Below are 18,441 nucleotides of genomic sequence, written 5' to 3'. Positions count from 1 at the left end.
GGCCACCCACCTCATCCCAGCGAAGCACATCCAGAGAGCTGTAACAACACTGCCAGCATTAGGCAGAGGCTGGAGTAGATGGCGCTGGACTTTCCTTCAGTGGTTAGGTTAAGTTCTACACTGTAAAGCCAAAGGTGTTTTAGGAATGATGATTCTTTGTAAATTCATGGAATTTAAGGTAAAAGATCCTAACTCAAATTGGAAGCTGTCTACTGGACTATTAGGGTCTTTTAGGTATTTGTCATCTCCACTAATACCTTTGTGCTACTACTGCCACTCCTAAAGACTTACTTTATCTACGGTAGCTTAAAAGTACCCTTGTTGTTGTTTAGTTACTAAGTTGTGTCCGGCTGTTTGCGACCCCATGGACTGTAGCTTGCCAGGCTCCTCTGTCCACGGAATTTTCCAGGCAGGAATACTGGAGTGGGTTGCCATTTCCTCCTCCAGTGGATCTTCCCATCCCAGGGATAGAACCCATAACATCCCCTGCATTGCAGGCAGATTCTTTACCGCTAAGCCAATGGAGAAGCCCCAAAATACCCTTATATTAAAGCAAACTTGAGGGTTCATGAGCATTTTAATAGTGCTCTATTGTTTAGATATATACTGATTTCTTTTACATCATCCTTTATTAATTTACTTTTTGTTAACATGAATTCAAAGTAGGCATACAGTTTCTTTTATAGTAGAGCAAATCAGGAAATAGACATAATTTGCCATCAGCAAATCTTAATCTTCAGAAAACAACATCTCCACAAGGTTGGCCTGAAGACACTCAGATTCTACCAGTTTTTGAGGCTGTAAGAGAAGAACAGTCATATCTTAACCCACGGTTACAAAAATGTTATTAGGAAGGGAATGAGTTGTTATGCTTTGAATGACACAAGTCTTGGAACAGAGAAATTAGGCCATACAGAAACTATCAACTAGTTGTAACAAGTTTTATGAAATAGTTAAGATATTTACCTTAAGGTGAATCATTAAAATACTTGGTTCCGTGGACTAAAACAGGAGAGAGCAAGCCCAATTTCACCCCTTCCCCTTAACTCTTAATTGAGAATCCCAGGGCCATGACTAGAGGAGGTGCCCTTTCATTTCCTCCAGGATTATGAATTAAGTTGAAAACAACTATTGATGCCACTGTTTTAAGGAATTATATGTGAATCAGCCTTCTTCAGCAGTGGTTACAGAATTTTAAAATAAGAGTGGCTTTTAAAAGGCACGAAAAAACCCCAGTATTTGCATTATTAATATGTTATTGGGATTGGCCATAGGGATGAACGGCCACGTTGTCTGTTTTGAATGCATTGCGGAGAGCAGTATGATGTGTTGGATGAAATGTCAAAATCTTTTCAAATTTGAATCCAGAACAAGTGAAGAGTGTTGATAGGGTGAATTGTATCTCCAAAACAGTTAAAGAAGGATACTCACTGTTCCATACTTAAGTAGTGTAGGCACTGCAGTTAATTTCAGGTTTTTCCTGAAGTCATTATTTGGATCTTTCCAACTATTTCAAAAAGAGAAAATGATCATGAAAAAGATTTACTTGGTTTCTTAAAGTCAGCTGGATATTTGATACATTCCCACTTTTAGCCTTTAGTAATCATTTTTGTTGTAAACATTTAAAAAACCTTGAGGTCTATGACCTATTCTCCTGTGCAAAATTTCATTTAAGTGAATATATACTAAGATATAAAATAAATGTAAAGGCAATTAAGTTCTGAACTAACATCAGGCCAAATTATTGAATTGCCCTTACCTAATACAAATGGCTGAACATTCAAAAATTTAATTTGTATTTAATATCTTTTACTTGCTTGACTTATCCATGACTGAACCTTAGAACTCAGAAGCTGAATCACAAAGGCCCTTCTCGCCTGTATGCAAAAGTCTAGTGCGTGTCTGAGAAATAGAGTACCCATTGCCACTTACTAAGGTTTTTCTCCTACTTGGCAGTAGATGAACACACATCCTTCACCAACATGCTTCAGCCCCTCTCGTACGACTGGTTCAGCTTTTTAAAAAGTTGATAAAAATGAAAATAATTACACACCAACTCTACAATCAGGCGCTGACAATCGGCGTCCCTCTCCCCTTCAGTCTTGGTAAGTACTTAGACTACCGTGCAGTTAACTGAGGTTAACACAAGTTAGGTGGATTTGAGAAATCAGAACTCCTTTAAGGGTAAGGTCCGACTCTCAGTCCTGATTTGTCCCCAGGCCACAGCGCCCAGCACAATCAAAGACATAAATCTTTGCTGAATTACGGAGAAGAGACCATCTCACGTGTCTTGCAAGACACTAGTTATACCAGGGAAGTGAAAAGTTCTAAAAGACTAGATTCCAAGATTACCTGGATCGAATGATTAGAAGAGCACTTTTGGTGGGGCAGGAAGGTCTTAATATATTGAGAGTCGGAACAGGGCAGGAAAAGGTAAGAGGAAAGCTCAAATCGCCCTGCGGGAGTCCAGGAGCAAGACTCCCTCCACTTCCTCTCCACCCGGCTATCTGGCTATAACCTCGGCCTTCCAGCCACTTCCTCTGGGCAGCTAGCTGCCTCCCGAATCCTGGCCTCACCCTGCACGCAGTCGGGGCACCAGCTTTTCCCTTCGGCGTCCTTAGAACCAGAAAAGTAGGCGAAAATGGTCTTGTCACTGTGCTGCTCCACCACCTGCATGAACTCCTCGTAGCCGGACACGCTCACCTCTTCGTAGCTGGCCATCGGGAAAGCGTGCCTCGGAACACAAGGGATGTCTCGGGTTCCGCCACTGCGGGGCGGGGCTCTGTGCGGGGTGGGGCGAAGCAGTTTCTGAATGGGCGGGGGTTGGGGTGGGGCCTGGGGGAGCGCGCCCGGCTCTGCGGTGCTATGGGAGCCTCTGAGGGCCAAAACGCCTCCGCACAATCTGTCTGCTCTGGTTTGTCAGGTCTTTCTGCCCCGGTGGTACCCCGCAACCCCGGCGTCTGCCCCAGTCTGGTCCCGGTTCCAGCCCCATATGCAGTGGATGCAAAACTTGCCGCGGCGCGGTCCCTGAGCCCCTTGGTGGCTCCGGAGCTTTAATGGCTCCCAAGTTGCGCTGCGTCTGTTGCCATGGCGACTGGGCCAGCGGCCGGAAGCGGGGCCTAGGCGCGACCCACCCCCTGCCGGCTTCCTGGTAGCCGCGCCGCTCCCCAGGCCAGGTGGGCTCCAGCTAGAGCTGGGGGGATTCTGGGAACCTGCGTTAGGAGTCAGCGATCTGAGGGAGAGGAGACTTTGACCCGGGGCGGATCCTGCCGCTTGTCGGCACTAGTTACCTTTTCTTCTGCCGAGGCGTTAGTTGGGGGCGGGCGTCCGGGACTGGGCGGGAGTAGGGGGCTGGGAGGGAAGAAGGCTTCGAGGGCTAGAGCTGAGTGTGTGAGAACGTGTGTGGAGCCGCCCTCGGAGCTCGTTCTGAGACAGAAAGTGCCCCGGGGCTGCGTTGGGAAGGCGGGAGTCATCCTGGATAGATGAGTGGGGCGGCTGGCCAAGGGGCCTTGCCCGGGCCGAGCGTGCGTGAGCTCCCGGCGGAGAGACCGGGCCTGTGCGTGGGACCCAGCCGGTCCGGACGCGGAGTCCGGCGGCCGTGGGGGAAGAGATGGGGTGCAGGGGTGTTCCGAGGGCGTGGAACTAGGCGCCGGGCGAGGTCTTCCGTGCGGGAGACGCGCTGCGTGAATGCGGACAGGCTGCCGAACCGTCGGCGGCCATGGGGGAGAAGACAAGCAGCGGGAAAAGCCCAGGCCTCGGGGGAAAACGAGGCTGCGGGAACACCTGGCGCTGTAGTCTCGAAGGAGGCTGCACGAGACCGTGGGACCGTGTGGGTAAACGGGGCTGTGGGGGAACCGCAGGTGGTGGGGCCTGTCGGCTCTGTATGGGTGACTGGCACTGGGGAGGAGGAGACGGTTTACAGGAGTCCCCCGGGCTGTGAGAGAAAAGGTCGTCCGGGATCCTTGGGGCATGGGAGCATTCTGGAACTGTGGTTGAAGGTGCAGGCTCTGAGGGCAGCGTCAGGAGGTGGGCAACGAAGCAGAGTCGAGCTCCATCCTGTGCCCGCAGGAGAGGGACCGATTGAAAGGGGGGTTCCTGGCCGGGCTTCGTGGGTAGAGACCAGCCGTGAAGGTCTCACCGGACCCTGGGTGAAAGGACAGGCGGGGGCAGCCCCCCGGGGCCGGGGACTATCCATCCCTCCGGGCCCAGGGGCAGGCTGTGAGAGGGCCATGGGCTGCTGTGGGCAGGGCCAGGCTGTGAGGATGCCATCTGTGGCTATGCCTGGAACTCTGGAGGCAAGTTCCGGGATTGCCCCACACCTGCCTGGGAGGGGACAAGCTGTGGGGGTCCCTGGGCCCTTGGAGGGGATTGGCTATGGGGTTGCCCCCAGCTCTTCAGTAAAAGGACTGACTGTGGGGGTGCCCGGGGCCACGGGGTGGCCTGAGGCCGTGGAGGTACCCAGAGCTGTGGCGGGAGAGCTCTGTTGTGGGGGGGCTCCAGATTCTTGGGGGAGACAGCGAGCAGCACAGGTGCCTGGGGCTCTGGCACAGGGGGTGATCTCTGGGCATACCACAGGCTTTTGGGGGAGAGGGCAGACCGCAGCTGTGCACAGAGCGGCCCAAGGGGACACCCCCTCTGTGGATCCCCCAGCCGTGTGGCGGAGGAGACGAGCTGTGGGGGAGACAGGCCCCGGGACACTTCCTGGCCTGTGGGGCACCAGACAGCCTGTAGAGGTGCCTTGTGCGATTGAAGAGGGAGTGAGATGTGGGGGTGACCCATGCTACAGGGAAAGGGGACAGGCCGGGTGGGCAGAGACAGGCTCTGGGGGCAACTCAGGGTCCTGGGAAGCTGCCCAGACTGCAGGCTGGGCAATGTGTGGTCCCGAGGAGCAGGAGGCAGGTCCTGGCAGTGTTCCAGGCCACTGGGGTATAGGACAGGCTACAGGGATACCTTGGGCTCCCGGGACAGAGACAGGGTGTGGGTGTGTCCTGGGCCTGTGGGGAACACAGCAGCCATTGGGGGTGTCCCAGGCGGTGGGATTATCGGGGACCAGAGGAGTGCAGACCAGCTGCTGCTGCGTCCCCGGCCTGTGGGCTAGACAGCAGGCTCTGGGGGTGCCTCTGGCTGAGGCAGTGCCGGCCGTGGTCAGAGAGGAGACCTATGGTGGGAACGTCTTGGGTCTCCTGGAAAGGAGGCAGGCTCTAGGGGAGCAGGAGGCTGTAGTGCCCGCCGCTGTAGGGGGTCCTGGGCCTGTGTGTCAGGAGACTGGCTGTGGGGACTCTTCCTGTCTCTGCCTAAGGAGACAGGCTGTAGGGCTGTCTGAGCTCGTGAGGGTGCCAGAGACAGCTGGGGTGTCCAGCTACAGGTGTGCCCTAGCTCCATGTGAGCTAAGTTCTGGGAGTGAAGCTGCCAGGGTGCCCGCCGCTGTGTGGGTGTCTGACTCTGTGGGTCAGGAAGGCAGCTCCAGGGAGGACTGGAACCTGCGGGCAGGGGTTCATCCTGCCAGGAGACCCACGGCTTCAGGGGTACCCATGGCTCCCCAGGAGCTGTGGTTGGCGGGGGAGGATGCTGGCTTGTGGGGAAGGAGACAGAGTGCCAGGGTGCCCGTGGCTGCTGAGGTGCCCCGGGCTCCTGGGGTATGTGGTTCCCTGGGGGTGGAGACTGGCTCTGGAGATTTCTCGCACTTGCCGGGGAGGAGACAGACAGCAGGAGTTTCTCTGACTGCAGGGGTGTTTGCAGATGCTGGCGTGCCCGTGGCTCTCAGGGCGCCTCGGCCTGTGCAGGAGTTGGCTGGTTCTGGAGGCGTCTCAGGCTTGTGCAGGGAGAGAGAGACAGTGTGGGGACCTGTGGATGCCGTGGATCCCACCAGAATGGGGATGCCCACCACTGCCAGAGTGCCTGGGCCCATGAGTGAAGAGATGGGGCCTGGGGGCATCTCAGGCTTGGTGAGAGGGAGACAGTCTGGGGGAGCATGTGTGGCCATGGGGCTGCACACAGCCATGGGGATGCCAGGGCCTGTGGCGGGGGAGATGCTCTCTGGGCGTTTCTCGAGCTTATCAGGAAGCAGACAGACTGCTGAGGTGCCGGTGGCGGCTGCCAGCATTTCCCTGACGGTGGGGGTGCCCACAGCTGCCGGGGCCCCTGGACCGCTGGTGGGCGATGTTATTTCTGGGGATAGCTCAGGTGAATGGGGAAGGAGACCCATGACTGAGGTGCCCGTGGCTGCCAGGGCTGTAGGACTTGTGGACGGGGAGACTGGCTCTGAAGGCGTTGCAGACCCATGGAGGAGACCTGACGGAGCCGTCCCTGAGGCTGCGAGAGTGCCTGTGTCTTTGGGGGTGCTTGCAGCTGTAGGAGTTCCCATGGCAGGGCCCAGGCCTGCGGTGGTGTGGGTGACTGGGCCTGCAGGAGAAGAACCCAGGGCAGCTGTCTCAGACCTCACAGGGGTGAGGAGACAGTTCACAGAGGGCCCCAGGGCTCCCCGCACAGGGGAGATCGGAGGTAGAAATGTCCTGGGGCTGGCCGGGAGGAGCCAGCCAATGGGGGTGTCTTACACCTGTGGGCATGGGACCAGGTTATGGAGGTGCCTGAGGTCAGCGGGGGAAGAACTGGACTATGAGAACATGCCAGGAGTGTCCAGAACAGGTGTGACTGTGGGGGAGAATGAAGCTGAGGAGGTGCCCCCAGTTTCACGGGAGGAGACAGGCAGCGGCCTCATCAGAGATCACGCACGGCAGGGTGGGAGGAGACAGGCTGGAGGAGAGTCTGCTGTCAGGGCGGGGGGGAACAATTTGGGAGACAGTTTTGAAGGGGAGGACAGATTGAGGGGGGTGTTCCACTAGTAAGGATGGCGTTGGGGGATCCTGGGGCTCTTGGGGAGGGAACAGGTTGGGGAGAGGTTTGTCCTGTGGTGTAGGGATGTCTTGGGATGGAGGAGAGAGGCTTTGTGGAGACACCTCAACACATACGGGATGGCAAATCGGGAGGTTCCCTGGTGCAGTGGGAAAGGGACAGGTTGCAAGGAGAGGGATGTCCTCTCCTTTGTATGGAAACTTTGTATGGGGGAAAGGTTTGGGGTCGGTGTCCCTGGACTTTGTGTGTGCATGTGTTTGTGTGTGTGTGTAGCATCACTCGAGGTATTCTGGAACTGTGGGATCACCTAGTTTTTTCCTGTTGGAGAATGGACCCATAGGCCTTCGGCATCCAGCCAGGTCCCAGCTGCGAGAGCCCGACTCTGCAGGCTCCTTCCTCCTGCGGCTCCAGCCCCTGAACTCTGTTGACATCAGGCCAATTGCGATGGCCTCACTCGCGTTCCTCTTCCCGTCTTCGCTTTTGATTGTATCTCTACAGCCTTAGAAACAAGGAATCTTTATATTCCTACCCGTGTATCAGTCTTTAAGCAAATCCAGTCTACAATCCTTGGCTTTATTCAAAAGTTTGGGAAATCCTGAGTTTTCCAGTTGAGTTCCTATTGAATTCTTTAAGAGGACAAGCTCTCCTCATACCTTTAATGCCGGTCAACTTATGGAAAATCTGCTTAATTCGACAAATGTTGAGTTGAATTGTCTACCATGCTCAAAACACTGTGTTGGGGGAAATCTCAGAGAAGCACACGACAAGGTCCTTCCCCTCAAGGAACCTTGTCTAGCTGGGAAGCTGAGACAGATACCTGTGAAATAGGTAAATAACAACGCAAGCAAGTGGGTGAGTACAGGGGGCGTGGTGTCTATAAGGAGGCATTCAGAACAGGGAGAGGCCCTCCTGTGTGGTTTACAAAACACTTTCCTATCTTTGGACAGCTGTAGGGTGGGGGAGAGTTAGGGTGAACTTGAAGAGGTACAGAGGTCTTTCCGCTAGTTCCTGGCCATTTCTGGCATCCGTCTAGGTATTCTTATGCCACTGGTTTATTTAGAGTCATTCAGAGTTAGATCCTTTTGAGCTACCTAGAAGAGTGAAGTGTACTGCCTTTTGATTGGTAATTAGAATTTATTAACATAGGCTGTATATCCATAAAACTCCTGCTGGAAAGTGCATGTTTACCGTAGAAGAGCTGTTTTTGGAATAACATCTTATTGGCGACCCTTGAGCTGTGAACTTTGGAATGAAGAGGACTCAAGAAGTAGTCATCAGGCTAGTTGTTTAGTTGCTCAGTCATGTCTGGGACTCTTTGTGACCGTATGGATTGTAGCCTGCCAGGTCCCTCTGTTCGTGGGATTTCCCAGGCAAGAATACCAGAGTAGGTTGCCATTTCCTTCTCCATCGGATCTTCTTGACTCAGGAATTGAAATACAATTCCTGCGTCTTCTGCATTGGCAGGCAGATGCTTTACCACTGAGCCACGAGGAAAGCCCATGTCATTAGGCTAGTGTCTCCCCTATTCTCATGGAAGGTAGACTTTGAACAGTGTAGTTGCTTTAGTATATGAAAGAAACCGTCAGCAGAAGCATTCGCTCTAGAGTGAGGTTGCTATGGACTACTAGAAGACTCGTACACGAGCAGAGCATTATGTTTTACTTATTCTCTCACTTTGTTGGAAAAGATTGGTCTAAAAGTGCTTTCTTTTATGTCAGGCAGTGATTTTAGGAGAAAACTGTTGGCCAATGACTGAGCTTTCACTATCCGTCTACACTGTCTGACACCATGGGACCAGGCCGACCAGCCTCAACCTGCATTCATCTAGCATCTGGTGTCCAACTCGATGGGAGGAGTGACCCCAGGAAACTTCACACCCAGGTAGTTTTGTTTTGTTTTTCTCTTCCGATTTTTGTTACGAAGCTTTTCAGACAAAGAGAAAAGGACAGTGAACACGTTTTAAATCACCGTTTAGATTTAAGCATTATCACACCTAAGAAAATGGAAAAAAGTAACTCCCTCATATTCTCTAATAATGTCTTCTTTCAGCCTCACCCACTTGTCCTCTAAATGTCTTTTTGTATTAATGAAAATCCTCACACATACAGCAAGCTGCATTTTACAGTGAATATATCTGTCCTTCAGTCCATGCCTCTAGAATCCGTTCATCAGTCCATCTTACTTTAGGATGCATATCAAAGTAAATTGCAGATGTGAGTACCCTAAGTACTTGTGCATGCATATCATACACTAGAATTCTTTCTTTGTATACTGTTTTCTTTTATTTTGATGTATATTTTACATCTTAAGCAACTACATTGAAATGTATACATTTTGTCATATTTGCTAAGTTTTGATCAGTGTGTACACACATGTTTAAGTCATATCTCAGATACTGATCATTTCCATTACCCCAGAATGTTCTCTTGTGCCCCTTCCTAGTCAGTCGTGCTGCCCATCCTTAACAGGCAACCGCTATTCTGATTTTTTTTCACCGGGATTAGTTTCTGTGTTCTAGAACTTCATGTACACAGAATCATATACTACGTACTCTTTGGTGTGAGGCTTCTTTCACTGGGTATAATGTTTCTGAGATTGATCCACCTTGTTAGGTGTATCAGTAGTTACTTTTTTAATACTGAGTCCTGTTCCATACCACTGTTTATTCATTCCCTAATTGATGGACACCTGGGCTATTTGTAGTTTAAGCCATTGTGAGTGAAGCTGCTACATTCTTAAACAAATCTTTTTGCAAACATGTTTTCATTTCTCTTGGGTAAATACCTGGGAGTAAAATTACTGGCTTATGGAGTAGGTGTATATTTAGTTTTTTAACAAACCAACAGACTTTCCCAAAGCAGTCTGTATCATTTTATGTTCCTACCAGTAATGAATGAGAGCTCCAGCTGTTCCACATCTTGGCCAGCATTTGGTGGTGTTTTTTAATGGTAACTGTTTTGGTGGGTGTGTAGTAATATGTCAGATAAAATTTTGACTTAATTTCAGACTGACAGAAAAGTTGGAAGAATGGCACACAGTGTTCCTGGATACTCTTCTCCCGGATTTCCCAGATGTTAACTTTTTATTACATGTCCGCTCTCCCTTGCTCCCTCTCTTCTTCCTTTTTCTTTTCTTTCTGTCTCGCTTCACACACACACACACACACACACACACACACACACACACACACACGGAATTGTTTTCTAAACTGATTAAGTTAAGGACATGATACCCTTTTGCCTCTAAGTACTTGTGCTTGTATAATCATGGTATAGTGACCAAAATCAGGAAGTTAGCATTAAAATGATGCTATCGTGTCGTCTACAGACCTCAGTGAGATTTTTTTAGTTGTTTCAATAATGTCCTTAATGGTGAAAGAAAATCCAAAATCATGACTTTTGTTACGTTTCTTTAGTTTCCTTTAATCTGAATGATTTCTGAGTCTGTATTTCATGACATTGACATTTTTGAAAAGTGCAGACCTGTTACTTGAGGATTTCCCCTCAATTGGGGTTTGTCTGAAATTTTCTCACAGTTACATTCAGGTTGTGCCCCCGCGGTGGGAAGACCTCTGAAGTGATGCTGAGTTCTTCTCAGTGCATCACCTCAGGAGGTACATAGGTCGATTCATTCCCGTTACTGACCATGTTCACTTTTATTGTTTAATTAAGGTGGTGTCTGCCAAGTTTTCCATTGTAAAGTTATTCTCTTACCTTTTGTAATTGGAAGTTTCTGTCTTTGAGACCATGTTAATATCCTTTTACTTCCGAGACTTCATTTGCTTTTAGCACTCATTGATGACTTTGGCCTGAACCAGGTTTTTATTATGACAGTTGACAAGTGGTGATTTACTTATATCAGAGGATACTTTTAGCATTTTACTTAATTAAATATGATATTCAAACGGTCTCTTATTTGGTCAGTGAAATGAGAGTCACTTCAAGTTGATTCCAGTGTCCTTTTCACGTTGCCATCAATCTTTGACCACTTTTTGGTATAAAAAGATATGCCATGCTCAGAGTATTTTGCCCCTTCCCAGCCATTCTTGAAAGGAGCCTTCATCCCTTTGGTGGTGAATGGATTTTAGAAGTCAGTGTCTAGGTACTGGATATGCTTGTTAGTTCTTGGATGTCAGTGTTTTGTCCTATGCTGTCCCCTAGGACTGAGATGGGGAATAGCTATGTACACTCGTGTGCCTGAACACAATTCATATGCAGCTCTGCACTTACATCTGCATCCCTCCTCCTTCCTTCTCCTCTCCTCTCTCTTATTCCCTTCTTTCCCTCCTTTCTCTGTGTCTGTCTGCCTGTCTGCCTGCCTATCGTCTATATTAAAACCCTCTGAATGCACATAGGTGTCTCCAATCCAGTCCAACACTTCACATCTGTAACTCCCATATTCAAGTAAAACCAGTTTCCAGTTACCCACAGTGTGTGTACTCATTTGCTTAATCCTAGAATGTACAAAACTGTTTGAAAATGCGACCCACGCCTCTGCAAAGAAAAAGAACACTATAGGTTAGAGCTCAGTGTTTGTTCAGAGGACTTGTCTTTAGCCTGAGGGCAGATAGTCCACATGTTATGTTCAGAAGTTGATTGGGTTGATTTTTTTTTTTTTAGCCCTCACTTTTTAGTCTGGTTGTGTTAGTCTTTTGAACTTCAATTTGCTTCATTGGTTTCTGTTAGTATTAATTTGTAGTGTTTTCCTTCATCCTTCTGAATTTTGTTTATTATCTCTTTCCCTTTCTCCCCTCTCTCTTCCTTCCTTTCTCTCCAGTGTATGTGAAACATTAACGTGATTCCAAACAGATCTATGCAAAAAAGAATAGTGAAATATTACCACCCCCACCCCCAACCATTCCCTCTGTCCTTTCCACCCGATTCCTCCCCATACCCTGTAGATACTTTATCTTATTTGATTTTTCTTCCCTGTGTTTGTTTTTGCACAAATGATCAGCTGCATGTGTACTTTCTCATGAACTATCTCTCCCCTCTTTTGAAGGGTGGAATAGCCTGCCAATGCAAGAGGCACAGGAGGCGTGAGTTCAATCCCTGGGTCAGGAAGATCCCCTGGAGAAGGAAACTGCAACCCACTCCAGAGTTCTTACCTGGAGAATCCCATGGACAGAGGAGCCTGGTGCGCTGGCTTTGCAAACAGTTGGACACGACTGAGCATGCATGCACGCACATATTACAGATACTCTTTTTTGCACTGACCAGCATACCTGAGGAAATGGCAACCCACTCCAGTGTTCTTGCCTGGAGAATCCCAGGGATGGGGGAGCCTGGTGGGCTGCCTCTATGGGGTCGCACAGAGTCGGACATGACTGAAGCGACTTAGCAGCAGCAGCAGCAGCAGCATACCTGAGAAATCCCTACACATGGGTTCTTGTACATCTTTCTCATTCTTCTTTACATCTTCATGGTACTTCTCTGCGTGGGTGTACCATAGACTGAGACATGCTTTTACATGGGCATTTAGATCAACTTCAGTGCTTTGCAGTTGCAAACAACACATGTATACCCTGTGCGCATGTATTGTTGTGGGTATATCTTCAGAATATATTTCTGAAAGTGAGACTGCTAGGTCAGAAGGCAAATGCATATATGGTTTTGTTCATTGTTGCCAGAGCCCTGTCCCCGGGACCTGTGCTCCCACCAGGACCCCCTGAGCAGGCCTGTCTTCCCACAGCCCTGCCAGCTCTTGTGGTGTTGTGTCTCTTGAGTTTGGTGCTCTGTTCTGTCTCAGTGTATTTTCACTTAGTATTTTTATGAGCCTGACCAACATTTCATGCATTTAAGGGTCATATTTCTATCTATTTTTGTTGTTATTAATTGTTCATGTGTTTTTACCATTTTCTACTGAGTTTTGATCTTTTTTTCACCTCAGTTTTTAAGATTTCTTTATATATGGGAGCCCTTTGTATTTGCAGATATTTTTCCAGTTCTTTCCAGATGGTGTTCTTTTTTAACCATAAAAAACAAGTTGTTTTTAAAATTTTTACTTGAAGTAATAAAATTTATCACTCTTATTGCATGTGGATTTTGAGTTATAGTTGGAAAGCCTTTCTCTACACCCAGGTTAAATAGGAATTCACTCTTTGTTTATTTACTTTAGTACGTATATCAAATCTCCTAGGTATTTTAGGTCATTTTTTACTCTGGGGGGAAGGATTTCTCTAATAAGGCCACAAGTTCCAAGTACTGTTCCTCATTCTTTGCACTTTCCAGATGGTAACTTTTTTTTTTCTCTCTCATAATCTCTACTTCTTTTCCCTAAAATTCTTTCCTTCAGTTTTCTCGCACTGGGTTTATTTTAAACTGACTCTTCATGTACATGATTATATAAACACACATTATTATGTGCACTGTGAGAGTTGGGGAGGCTGTCTCCACGAACAAGACATCTTCGTACAGGCCTTGCCAAGCTTGCTGGCAGAATCTTCCAAGGCTGATGACCTGCCACAGACATGGACACGTCCAAAGCCACAGAACAATTTGCTCCCTTTGACATAGTAATCCCAGAACAGATAATTTATCCTCAGGAAATAATTTGCAAAGAGAAAAAAACTAAATGCATGGGAATATTAATTGAACTAATATTTCTATTATTGGAAAACCTGGAATAATCTCAGTCTTTAATAATAAGATTATAGTTAGGATAAGCATGAAAAGGCCATTCATTGGATTTTGGAAAATGCAACTATGAAAAATAATAAAATTTGTGGGAAGATGGAAGCACGCCTATGTTTATTAAGTGAAAAACAAAACCTGTGTCTATGATGAGGATGATGTTCAGTTGCTAAGCTGTGTCTGACTCTTTTGCGACCGCATGGACTATAGCCTGCCAAGCTCCTCTGCATGGATTTCCCAGGCAAGAATAGTGGAGTAGGTTGCCTTTTCCTTCTCCAGGGGATCTTCCTGACCCAAGGACTGAACCTGCATCTCCTGCAGTGGCAGGTGGATTCTTTACCTCTGAGCCTCCAGGGAAGCCCCATCTATCATGATAATAACCTACAAAAACTTAAACCTGCATGGAAAGGTGTAAGTGGACTATTTAGAGCAAGATGCATTTAGGCGCAGGATAAAAGATGTGGTCTAACCACCAGATAAAAAGTCTCAGGAAAACCTGAAGAAGTATTGTCACTGGCTTAGATTCTGGGTGGTACGTCTGTGGAACAGTTTTCAGGAACACTTGTGATGAACTGTGTTGGTCACTTACTGGAACCTGACATTTTGACACAGGGCAGAAGTCCACCACTGGGCAGTTGAAGAACTTACTGGTTTTGCTTGACGCTTTCTGGGTTGACTTTGTGGGGAGGGTCATAGTATGCTGCTAGTAACCAGAAGGATAATACAGGGGACTCAGTGATTTCTAAGAGCTTCCCAGGTGGCACCAGTGGTAAAGAACCCGCCTGCCAATGCAGGAGACAGAAGAGATACGGGTTCGATCCCTGGTGTTGGGATCTTTGATTTTTCTTCCCTGTGTTTCTTTTTGCACAGATGATCAGGTGCATTTGTACTTTCTCATGAACTTTGTCCTCTTTTGAAGGGTGGTGTAGGTGCAGGAAGTACAGGTTTGATCCCTGGGTAGGGAAGATGTGCTGGAGTAGGAAATGGCAACCTATTCTGGTATTCTTGCCTGGAGAATCCTGTGGACAGAGGAGCCTGGTGGGCTATAGTCCATGGGGTTGCACAGAGTTGGACACGACTGAAGCGACTTAGCAGCAGCAGCAGCAGCAGATGACTGTAGGATAAAACCAGGGGTATGTGATCAATTCAAGGGTGTGAGAGTGGCCAATTCTTTGCAACAGGAAAATAAATACCCCATAAGCACTAATAATAGTGTGGGTGAAATGTTAGAAACTTGATTGTAGACATATGTCAGCTATGCAATATGGTATTTTTCTAACATGTGCTTGCTTTTATTTATTTTTTTAAAGAACCAGCTGCAGTTTAATAGGAATGTTCCTACACATTCAAGCAACTTGGCAACCCAATACTCTTGCCCACATGGAATTAAAATCGAGAAACTGAAGCACTCATACAATGAGTCTTACCACTGTAGAGATTTGGATTTCAGAGATGGTCCCGGCCTGGGCAGCTCCGTTTCATTTTCTGTTGTATCAGAAGAGAGACTTAGCTATGCGGTTCATCTGGCCAAAAGAGATGTAAAACGAAGACAGTTAGAAGAACATAGAAAAGAGCATCACCTCAGAAGTCCACCCCACGTCTTTCGGAACTGTGGACACTCTCAGCATAAAACGTCTGACCTTGGGGTGGAAAGAGAAGAATCAAGGCGTCGGGAAGCCTGTCATGGCAGCCACCAGCCGTCCAAAGTAGAGATTTCCAGCTCAGGCGCCAAGGTATACCTGTACACATCTCATCCAGGACAGTCGGGTCTTCCTGTGCCAAATTCTCCACCCACACGTGATCCAGGCCTTCAGCCACATTCCAGGATAGATGACCACAAAAGCCTATGTGAACACAAATGCCTGCTGGAAGTTCAGCGACTCCAGAAAGAATTGAGCAGTTGTATCCGTAAAATTGAAGAAGTAGCTAAAAGAGGTGAGACAAATTGGACTCTTGACTTTGAAAAAAACGCTCCAAGAGGGTAGAGGCCAAATACGTTCTTCAGGACCCCTGCCCCTCATCAGTTCCCTTTCTGTCCATCTGTCACTAGAATGAGCATTCATGGCAAGACAGGTGAATTTTGAGTTTGACCAGTGTCTTTTTTTCTGAAGAGTTTGCCCTAGCATCTCTCCAGCAGAGGCACCTGGAACAGCCGCTTTTCCTTAGGCTGTGCTAGGTGAGTTGAGTGACTGAGGGTCCCACCTAGTAATCACAGTACCTGCTGTCTTCTGGCGCCTGAGTGCAAATCATCCTATAATGTTTTGCTTCTGTATCCAGAAGTCCTTCTGGAAAAGTTATTTTTAATTTGTTCAGAAAAGAACATTATATAAACATGTATATTCTAGATAAAAACAGTTCTAAGTTGGGCAATGTTTAGATGAGTATGCCGTAGTGATAGGGAGCTACAGAGTATGTATGAGATATCTGACCGCAGAGTAGAAAGGAAGGTATATAACCCTCTCATACTGTTTTCTACAATCTTTCAGCTTTCTCTACACTGTTGCATTTTCCTGGAGAGTAGAGGATTGGTTGCACATGGAAAATTTGGGGTTGCCATAGCTGAGAAGTAGGGGAGTCAAGCCTGGCTTTCAGACTGCAAGGCACAGGGAGTTGGCATCAAAAGGAGCTACTGTGCCAGGATAGTAGAGTCTATGATGATCTTTTGCATTTTAAAGTCAAGTAATGTATGCATATGCACGTTACATAATGAATTTAAGGTACGGTACAGAAACAGATTGAACAGAATAGAACAAAAATATGTAAATGAGGGTATTTTGGCATGGGAAAAAAACAAGCAAAGTACAAAATAAGACTTATTAGGAATGGGCAAAAGATTTGTTTCTAAGCTTCCACAGAGTCTGCTAAAGAAGAAAATGTGATCAATTAGAGAAAGAAAAAAAAATTGCACAAGGAGAAAATTATGCCAGGTATAGAGGTTGGAAGATTTCTCTGGTGGGTCTTCATAAAGAATATGTTGTGTAATATAAACAAGCCAAAAACATTCCTACATCACAGTAACAGAAATGTTTTGGCTTATTTCTCCTAGCTTTGCTCAGTGGTGGTCTGTAGCATGACCCCATGGAACAGTGTGGTAGAAACCATGCTCCTGGGGTGAGGTGGGGGAAGCAAAGCCACGAGGCATGCCACCCTACTGAGGGGGGCTTGTATAGGGGGCCTTAGAGCACAGCTGCTCAGGTAGTCTTCCAGAAATAATTTCTTTGAACTAATCATTTGAAAATACGGAGCAGCATTGTGTACAAGGGTCTGCTTTCTGAGAAATAGACAAAGGCTTTGGCAAATAATTTTAGCCCTTGCTATCTTAATATGTTAGAGAAAGGTTTCCTCTTCTGGGTTCAGGATCAGAAAGTATAAAAGAAATTTTGCTATATATAAAAATAGGTCAATAAACTATTTTTTTTTAAATGGAAAGCATAGATTTGGGTTCAGTATAAATAGCTTAAAAATAATAACTGCACAACAGTGGGCTAGGCTGTCCGGGGCATTTGGATTTGATTAACACCTTCCTGTCTCTTCCATCTCGGAGTCAAGTACACAGGCCCCCTTGCCCGTTGCTAGTTTCTTGGCTGATGAAAACAAATTTTTTGTTATGACAAGCCTCATTTTTTTTTCTTAGTAAAACTAAAGATCTTTAACCTCATCATTTCTTTGAGCCATTGAAGTTTTTAATCAGCTTTTATATATTCGGGGGGAAAATATTTTCAGATCGCGTGGAAGAAGCTTTGGATCCTGATGAGGAGCGGAGGATCCGGGTCAGGAGACAGGAGCAGGCAGTCCGCTCTGCCCGCACGCTCTATGTCCTCCAGCAACAGGTGCAGAGGCGCAGGGACGAGGGTGGGGTGGGCTTCCCAGGGAATCGTGCTTTCCTTTCGTGCCAGAAGTATCAGCATCAGCGTATCCTACATGGATTCTGATATGTTTGTGCGTCTAAGTTTCCTGAATGTGTGGACAAGCAATTCTTCCTCTTTCTGCCCTCCGTCTTTATGTGTCTGTGTGTATACAGCCAAACTCTTTAAATACTGTTTTGTTCATTTTTTCCTGCTTTTGGGGGGTCACAGATGCTTGAGGATCTACTGAAAGCTGTGTGTCCTTTCCCCAGGAAGAAATGCTTATACAGCACATATTTTTGTAGACAAGTTTAAGTGTATCGGTTACCCTGAAATCCTTGGTCCCCAGTAACGCACCTTGTAGTCTTAGAGGAAAGGGACTTTGTTAGTTTCCCATCCATTGCATGTTTATTGTATATTAGAAGCTTAGTACACATTAGATGGGCTTCCCTGGTGGCTCAGCTGGTTAAGAATCTACTTGCAGTGTGGGAGACCTGGGTTCGATCCCTGGGTTGGGAAGATCCCCTGGAGAAGGGCTTCCCTCATAGCTTAGTCAGTATAGAATCTGCCTGCAATGCAGGAGATCTGGGTTCTATTCCTGGGTTGGGAAGATCCCCTGGAGAAGGAAATGGCAATCCAGTCCAGTATTCTTGCCTGGAAAATCCCATGGACAGAGGAGCCTGGCAGGCTACAGTCCATGGGGTTGCAAGAGTCAGACATGACTTAGCGACTAAACCACTACCACCACGTAGTAGATAGTTTGGTTGTCTTTACTAAATAGTAAAGAATGAAGACTATGTTAAATGTCACTCAGGATAAGTTTTGTCATTGTTCAGTTGCTCAGTCGTGTCCAACTCTTTGCGACCCCGTGGACTGCAGCATGCCAGTCTTCTCTGTCCAGGATACATGTAGTGGCTCATGAATAGGCATTTATATTATTTACATTATGGGTAGATTTTTAAAAATGTTTGTTTCAACTTTAATTGGAGAAGGAAATGGCAACCCATTCCAGTATCCTTGCCTGGAAAATCCTGTGGACAGAGGAGCTGCCCATGGGGTTGCAGAGTCGGACTTGACTGCGCGACTTCACTTTTTCAATTTTAATGTCTTAC

The 18,441-nt window shown here is 47.2% G+C and overlaps 3 protein-coding genes across 15 annotated transcripts in view; 2 read left to right on the top strand and 1 right to left on the bottom strand.

Annotated features, from left to right (window-relative positions):
• Positions 1-610: 610 nt before the first annotated feature.
• TXNDC17 (thioredoxin domain containing 17) lies at positions 611-2,774 on the bottom strand. Its single transcript, XM_086359528.1, has 4 exons — positions 2,577-2,774; positions 1,933-2,014; positions 1,432-1,507; positions 611-798 (listed from the first exon to the last, which is right to left on the bottom strand). The coding sequence occupies exons 1-4, from the start codon at positions 2,719-2,721 to the stop codon at positions 730-732; spliced, it is 372 nt and encodes a 123-aa protein (XP_086215654.1). The 5' UTR covers positions 2,722-2,774; the 3' UTR covers positions 611-729.
• Positions 2,775-3,040: 266 nt separating this feature from the next.
• Positions 3,041-18,441, top strand: part of KIAA0753 (KIAA0753 ortholog) — a 59,324-nt gene continuing 43,923 nt past the window's right edge. For 10 of the 13 annotated variants that reach the window (XR_015148032.1, XR_015148031.1, XR_015148035.1 and 7 more), the window contains exons 1-4: positions 3,041-3,176; positions 8,571-8,733; positions 14,795-15,419; positions 17,208-17,314. Coding sequence is in view for 5 of the 13 variants with exons in the window: in XM_086359517.1 (XP_086215643.1) it covers positions 8,641-8,733; positions 14,795-15,419; positions 17,208-17,314 (825 nt within the window). In the remaining 8 variants the exon portion in view is untranslated. Of the gene's footprint in view, positions 3,177-7,544; positions 7,681-8,570; positions 8,734-14,794; positions 15,420-17,207; positions 17,315-18,441 lie in introns of those variants that run through there. The other 3 variants (XM_086359514.1, XM_086359513.1, XM_086359518.1) reach the window with 3 other exon arrangements.
• On the top strand, positions 3,351-6,971 carry LOC147352243 (uncharacterized). Its single transcript, XM_086359511.1, has one exon. It carries the CDS (start codon positions 3,483-3,485, stop codon positions 6,840-6,842), a length of 3,360 nt encoding a protein of 1,119 aa, XP_086215637.1. The 5' UTR covers positions 3,351-3,482; the 3' UTR covers positions 6,843-6,971.

This window comes from Bos grunniens, chromosome 19 (genome assembly GCF_055505025.1).
Source record: "Bos grunniens cultivar Pamir isolate PY7600 chromosome 19, Bosgru_T2T1.0, whole genome shotgun sequence".
In the NCBI taxonomy this organism is placed as follows: domain Eukaryota; kingdom Metazoa; phylum Chordata; class Mammalia; order Artiodactyla; family Bovidae; genus Bos; species Bos grunniens.
The sequence above is the reverse complement of the archived record's forward strand: the minus strand, read 5'-3'. Positions and strand labels throughout refer to the sequence as shown.

Bases quoted from the DNA above. Each gene is read 5' to 3' on its own strand.
- TXNDC17 (XM_086359528.1), bottom strand. From the start codon at position 2,721: ATGGCCAGCTACGAAGAGGTGAGCGTGTCCGGCTACGAGGAGTTCATG. The intron at 1,508-1,932 runs GTAAGTGGCAAT...TTTTTGAAATAG, and splicing joins CAAGTAGGAGAAAAACCTTA to TTGGAAAGATCCAAATAATG. The intron at 799-1,431 runs GTGAGTATCCTT...CTTCTCTTACAG, and splicing joins CACTACTTAAGTATGGAACA to CCTCAAAAACTGGTAGAATC.
- LOC147352243 (XM_086359511.1), top strand. From the start codon at position 3,483: ATGAGTGGGGCGGCTGGCCAAGGGGCCTTGCCCGGGCCGAGCGTGCGT.